General features: G+C 53.5%; 1 protein-coding gene across 1 annotated transcript in view; it reads right to left on the bottom strand.

Moving 5' to 3' along the window:
- gpr179 (G protein-coupled receptor 179) overlaps positions 1-2,772 on the bottom strand; it is a 54,408-nt gene extending 51,636 nt beyond the window's left edge. The window contains exon 1 of the mRNA XM_078424493.1: positions 1,424-2,772. Within this exon, the coding sequence (XP_078280619.1) occupies positions 1,424-2,559 (1,136 nt within the window). The 5' untranslated portion in view covers positions 2,560-2,772. The remainder of the gene's footprint in view (positions 1-1,423) is intronic.
- Between the last annotated feature and the right edge of the window lie 3,228 nt (positions 2,773-6,000).

Genomic DNA, 6,000 nt, shown 5'->3' on the forward strand with positions numbered 1-6,000 from the left:
GTACAGTGAAAAGCTTTTGTTGCGTGCTGGCTAGTCAGTGGAAAGACAAGTCATGATTACAATCGAGCCATTCTCCGTGTACAGATGCATGATAAGGGAATAGCGTTTAGTGCAAGGTAAAGCCAGTAAAGTCCGATCAAAGATAGTCTGAGGGTCACCCATGAGGTAGATTGTAGTTCAGGACTGCTCTCTAGTTGGTGATAGGATGGTTCAGTTGCCTGATAACGGCTGGGAAGAAGCTATCCCTGGATCTGGAGGTGTGTGTGATAGGAACACTTGGCGACACTGGGAATAGAGGGATATGGATCACGTGCAGGCAGATGGAAATTGTCTTGGCATTGTGTTCAGCATATACATTGTGGGCCGAAGGGCATGTTGCTGTTCTGTACTGTTCTATGAGTCACAGATAGGCAGGATGGTGAGGCAGATCAATGATGACGAGCCACATCAAAGTGCTGCTTCCGAAGCAGCCCATCCTCAGCATGATAATGGGTATTCATTATTAAATAGGTCTTGATACAAATGTGTGGCCTGAGTCTGGGAATGCACCAATTTAATTAGGTTTAGTGTGCAGGAAGGAACAGCAGGTGCTGGTTTACACCGGATAGGCACAGAATGCTGGAGCAACTCAGCGGGTCAGGCAGCATCTCTGGAGAGAAGAAATGGGTGACGTTTCGAGACCAAACCGCCTTCTCGACCCGAAACGTCACCCATTCCTTCTCTCCAGAGATGCAGCCTGACCCGCTGAGTTACGCCAGCATTTTGTGTCTAATTAGGCTTAGTGCTGTCCCTATCATCCTGCGTGAAGGTGGGAAGTGAATCTGAAATGTTTCTATTTTGGAAAGAGTAAATGAGAAGACAAAATTAGTTTGAGTCCCTGATTTCCCATCGGGACCAACTGCAGACGTGTTTCTTCACACCCAGTCTTGGTGGGGGGGGGGGGGGGGGGGGGGGGGGGAGGAGGGGAGGGGGGGGAGGGGAGGGGGGGGGGGGGGGGGGGGGGGGAGGGGGGAGGAGGATGGTGGATGATAGGTAACATCACAGTTACTGAATTAGTAAAGTTCATAAGTTATAGGAGCTGAATTAGGCCATTCGGCCCATCAAGTCTACTCCACCATTCAATCATGGCTGATCAATCTTCCCCTCTCAACCCCAGAGAGTCATAGAGTGATACAGCGTGGAGGCAGGCCGTTCGGCCCAACCTGCCCACACTGACCAACAGGTCCCAGCTACACCAGTCCCGCCTGCCCGCATTTGGCCCATATCCCACCAAACCTGCCCCATCGGGGTACCTGTCTAATTGTTTCTTAAACGTTGCGATAGTCCACGCCTCAACTACCTCCTCCATTCCCCTGCCTTCTCCCCATTACCCCTGACAGCCAGCTAAAGCAGCAGCAAAGTAGAGGGATGTTGTTCGACTTACTTAAACTCGGGACTGAGGTCGGGTTTCAGTCCGTAGAACGAGGCGGACAGGGTCACCATCCACTTGGGAAGCAACTTCTCGTCTTGGCAGTCCAAGAAAGGGCTGGACCACTTGACGTGGCTTCTATCCACCATGTAGCTGTGGCCTTGGCTCCATTTCGGGGTGTCCAGAGTTTGCAGGTCGTTGTGCAGAAGCCTCTTGTTGAGCCGAGGGACCTTCTGAGACTTCAGCCCCTGGAACCACTGGCTGTCCGCCGTCTGGTTCCTCGGGTAGTGGGAGCGAGACAGGTCCTTCAGGAAGATGGCATCCTTCCTCCTGGTCGCCTGGAGGACCAGCTGAGATTGGGAGGGGGCGGCGGGCACGTCCAGGGTCAGGAGCGCCCTGTAGATGTTGGGGTCGGACTCCACCATGCTCCTGACCAGGGCGTGATACCACTCCATGTCCTCCCTGACGCTCGACTCCCGGATGTCATTGGTCTGGAAGACCAGGTTGAGGAAGTTGGTGGCGTGGAGCATGGTGTCCACGGCGGCGTGGACCACGGGGAGGAGGCTGGCGGCCGCCTCGCCCTTCAACCCCCTCATCTCCACCCGCCTACTGCAGTTGACCCGGGACAGCCTGGCAGGGTCCCCGGTGTAGAGGAAGCGGGTGGCCGCGTCCGAGATGTCCAGCTCCGAGATGTCCTGGTCTGGGATGGAGATGTCCCGGTCAGAGATGGACATGTCCCGGTCCGGGATGCCCCGCTCCCTAAGCGGGGCCCTGGCCAAGCCGGCGACCCCAGCCACATTGGCCACCCCTGCCCTGGGCTGCCCCGGCCCGGAGATGCCTAGCACCCCGACGTGGATACAGAGGATGGCGCCCAGCAGGGAGACGGTCATGTTTGTGACTCCTTCCCGCCCAGCCTTCAATCTGCCCGGACCCCAGTGGCCATTGGCAGGAGGATGTCGCCGGACACTGACCCCCGGCCGGCCGCTCCCCTCCACCAAGTTGCCAGACTCCCCGCCGAGGGGGTGGGTGGAAACTCTGCCAACTTGTGCCCTCGCTCCGCTGCCGAGGCGCGGGGAGCCGGGTGGTGAGATGCTACTGGTGTGGGCACCTTGCCCGGCCAGAGTCCTCGCCCCGTCTCTGCTCCATCCCATTGCCCCAGCTCCTGACCAACATGTCCAAAGGACAGATAGACCACCCGCCCCAGAGATGCCTCCTGCCTGCCTGCCTGCCTGCCCCGCTGTTACTCCAGCCCTTGGCGTCTATCTCCGGCGTTGAGCAGCACCTACAGTTCCTCCATCCACATGTCCAAGCTCCCTCTCTCTCTCCCCACCCCACCTCCCAATCCCATGTCTTTTAAACGAATGTTAAAAATAGTCCGGGCATTAGAGAGGGCGGGCAAGACCATTGCAACGCGGGGCAATCTCATTTCGTTTGGTGGAATGGGAAATTCGGATCTCTTTTTGTTTTGTAATGCTGTGGAATAGCGCAAGCTGGATGATGAAGGCGGCGCTGCTCGCCATGGTAACGGAGGACAAGGCGTCAGTCAACGGCATGACCCGTTCTCCAGTCAGTCTGGCTGACTGACAACAGAAGCAACAGCCCACAACCATCCCCGCACCCTCTCATGAGAGCAATAGACCGGGTAGATGCACAGAGTCCCTTAAACCAGGACCAGAGGACATGGGTTCAAGGTGAAGGGGGAAACGATTTCATAGGTAACTCTTGCACACAGAGGGTGGTGGGTGCATGGAACAAGCTGCCAGAGGAGGTGGTTGAGGCTGGGACTATCCCATCGTTTAAGAAACAGTTAGACAGATATATGGATAGGACAGGTTTGGAGGGATATGGGCCAAATGCGGGCAGGTGGGACAGATGTAGCTGGGACATGTTGGCCGGTGTGGGCAACTTGGGCCGAAGGGCCTGTTTCCACGCTGTATCAGTCTATGACTATGAGTCTATCGTGGCGAGAGAAGCGCATCAATAAATGCCCCCCCACCACCCTCCCCACCTCCACCCCTCCCCACCCACTCCCTCCCCCCTCCCCACCTCCCACCCCTTCCCCTCCCCTCCCTAACCCCTTCCCTTCCTTCTCCCCCACCCCTCCCTTCCCCACCCCCTCCCCTCCCTTCCCCACCCCCTCCCCTCCCCACCCCTTCCCCTCCCCTCCCCTCCCCTCCCCTCCCCTCCCCTCCCCTCCCTTCCCACCCCCCTCCCCCGCCACTCCCCACCCCCACATCCCCTCCCCACCCCATCCCCTCAATCGTCCAATCACGAATCCCACAAAGTACAACAAGAGGGTGGAACTTATCCTGGGAGGAACTGCCGGTGCTGGTTTAAACTGAAGACAGAGACAAAATGCTGGAGTAACTCAACAGGACCTGCAGCATCTCTGGAGAGAAGGAATGGGTGATGTTTCGGGTCGAGACCCTTCTTCGGATTCCCTTCTCTCCAGAGATGCTGCTTATCCCGCTGAGTTACTCCAGCTTTTTGTGTCTATCTTCGGTATGAATATTGATTTCTCTAACTTCAAGTAACCCTTGCAACCTCTCTCTTGTCCCCACCCTAGTCCATGTACTAGTTTGTTTCAATGTCGTCCTGGTGAGTTCCATTGGCTGTAATTTGTTGTCACCTGGCCCACAGCTAACAATGGCGTTTCCTTTATCATCGTTACTTTATTGGATTTATCTTTCATTTATTTGTTCTATTTCTCTCTATACCACTGTCTATAAATCTCATTTCTCTTTCCCCTGATTCTCTCAGTCTAAAGAAGGGTCTCGACCCAAACGTCACCTATTCCTTTTCTCCAGAGATGCTGTCTGTCTCGCTGAGTTACTCCAGCTTTTTGTGTTTATCTCGTGTGGAGAAGATGAGTCCAGGGGAAGTAATTGTCCTTTCGTTGTTGAAGGGAGCAAAGCCTTGCCCGTTCCCTGTTCATCTTCCAGTGTGAACCGACCTGTACAGCCACAGCCTGTCCACACAAACAAGCTCTGCTCCCCTGCAGCACAAGAACTAATCCACAGCTGGGTTTTAGGATCAGTTTTGTTTTGGATCAGTTGAGGGGATAAAGCAACCGGGACAGACAGACTGTCTGCTGGATGGTAATAACCCTAGGTACCGCACTAGGTGCAGCATTGTGTCCTGTGCATGTGTGTGTATCTGTGTGTGCATGTGTGTGTGTGTGTGTGTGTGTGTGTGTGTGTGTGTGTGTGTGTCTGTGTCTGTTTGTTTTTGGATGGGGCCCAATTAGGTATGGACATTTGTCAGTGTGTGGGTGTGACTATGTGTATGTGTTGTGTTTACGTTAGGTGCGTGTATTTGTGTGAGTGGGGTGTGTGCGTGGTGTGTCAAGGTGTGTGGGGTGTGTGTGTGAGTGGGGTGTGTGTGGTGTGTCTCAGTGTGTGGGGTGTGTGTGTATTTGTGTGTGGGTGAGGAGTTTGTGGTGTGTCTAGGTGTGTATGTGGGGTGTGTGGGGTGTGTGGGGTGTGTGGGTGAGTGGGGTGTGTGTGGTGTGTTTGGGTGTGTGTGTGAGGAGTGTGTGGTGTGTCTAGGTGTGTGGGGTGTGTGTGTGCGATATGTTTGGGTGTGTGGGGTGTGTGTCAGTGGGGTGTGTGCGGTGTGTTTGGGTGTGTGGGGTGTGTGTGTGAGTGGGGTGTGTGTGGAGTGTACATTAGCTGTGTGTGTGTGTATGTGACAGGGGTGAGTGTGAGAGGGAGAGGGAGGTCCTTATTTGATGATCCGAGCTTCATGAAACTCCGAGTCTGCTGAATGTGCCAATTCACATCAGCACTGGTGCAGGAATTTGGACAAATTCTAGTTTATCCTTTTAGCTGACCCAAAAAAAGCTAAAGTCAGTAACGTGTTTGTTAATTAACAAGTTCTAATTGTTGCAAAAGATTGATCTTCGGGCCTCAAGCAGAGTAGCATCAACCTTATGCCCAAAACTGAACCACACGAGATTTCATGAGAATCAGGGGAATTATTCGTGTGAACCTGTTCGTATCATCAGTGTCTTGAATGAAGCGGAAGGATTCCTTGAATTTACATGGATAACGATGTTTATATTGATTATAAAGCCTCCATACAAAATGAGAGGTGAGAAGGGTCTCGACCCGAAACATCGGCCATTCCTTCTCTCCTGAGATGCTGCCTGACCTGCTGAGTTACTCCAGCATTTTGTGAATAAATACCTTCGATTTGTACCAGCATCTGTAGTTATTTTCTTGTACAAAATGAGAGGCATAGACAGGGTAGACAGTCAGAACCTTTCACCCAAAGTTGAGATGTCAGACTAGAGGACACAGCTTTAAGGTGAGAGGGGCAAGTTTTAAAGGAGAGCAAATATTTTTACCCAGAGGGTGTTGGGTGCCTGGAAGGTGCTGCCAGGGATGGCGGTGGAGGTAGATGCAATAAGTGGTGTTTAAGAGGCTTTTAGGTAGGCACATGGATATGTAGGGAACGGAGGGATATGGATCATGTGCAGGCAGATTAGATGGGTTTATCTTGGCATCTTGCACCGTACAGACATGGTGGGCCAGAGGGCCTGTTCCTGTGCTGTACTATTCTGTGTTCTATATTCTACATTGCAGCAAAGT

This window comes from Rhinoraja longicauda, chromosome 29, assembly GCF_053455715.1.
Source record: "Rhinoraja longicauda isolate Sanriku21f chromosome 29, sRhiLon1.1, whole genome shotgun sequence".
Classification (NCBI taxonomy): Eukaryota; Metazoa; Chordata; class Chondrichthyes; order Rajiformes; family Arhynchobatidae; genus Rhinoraja; species Rhinoraja longicauda.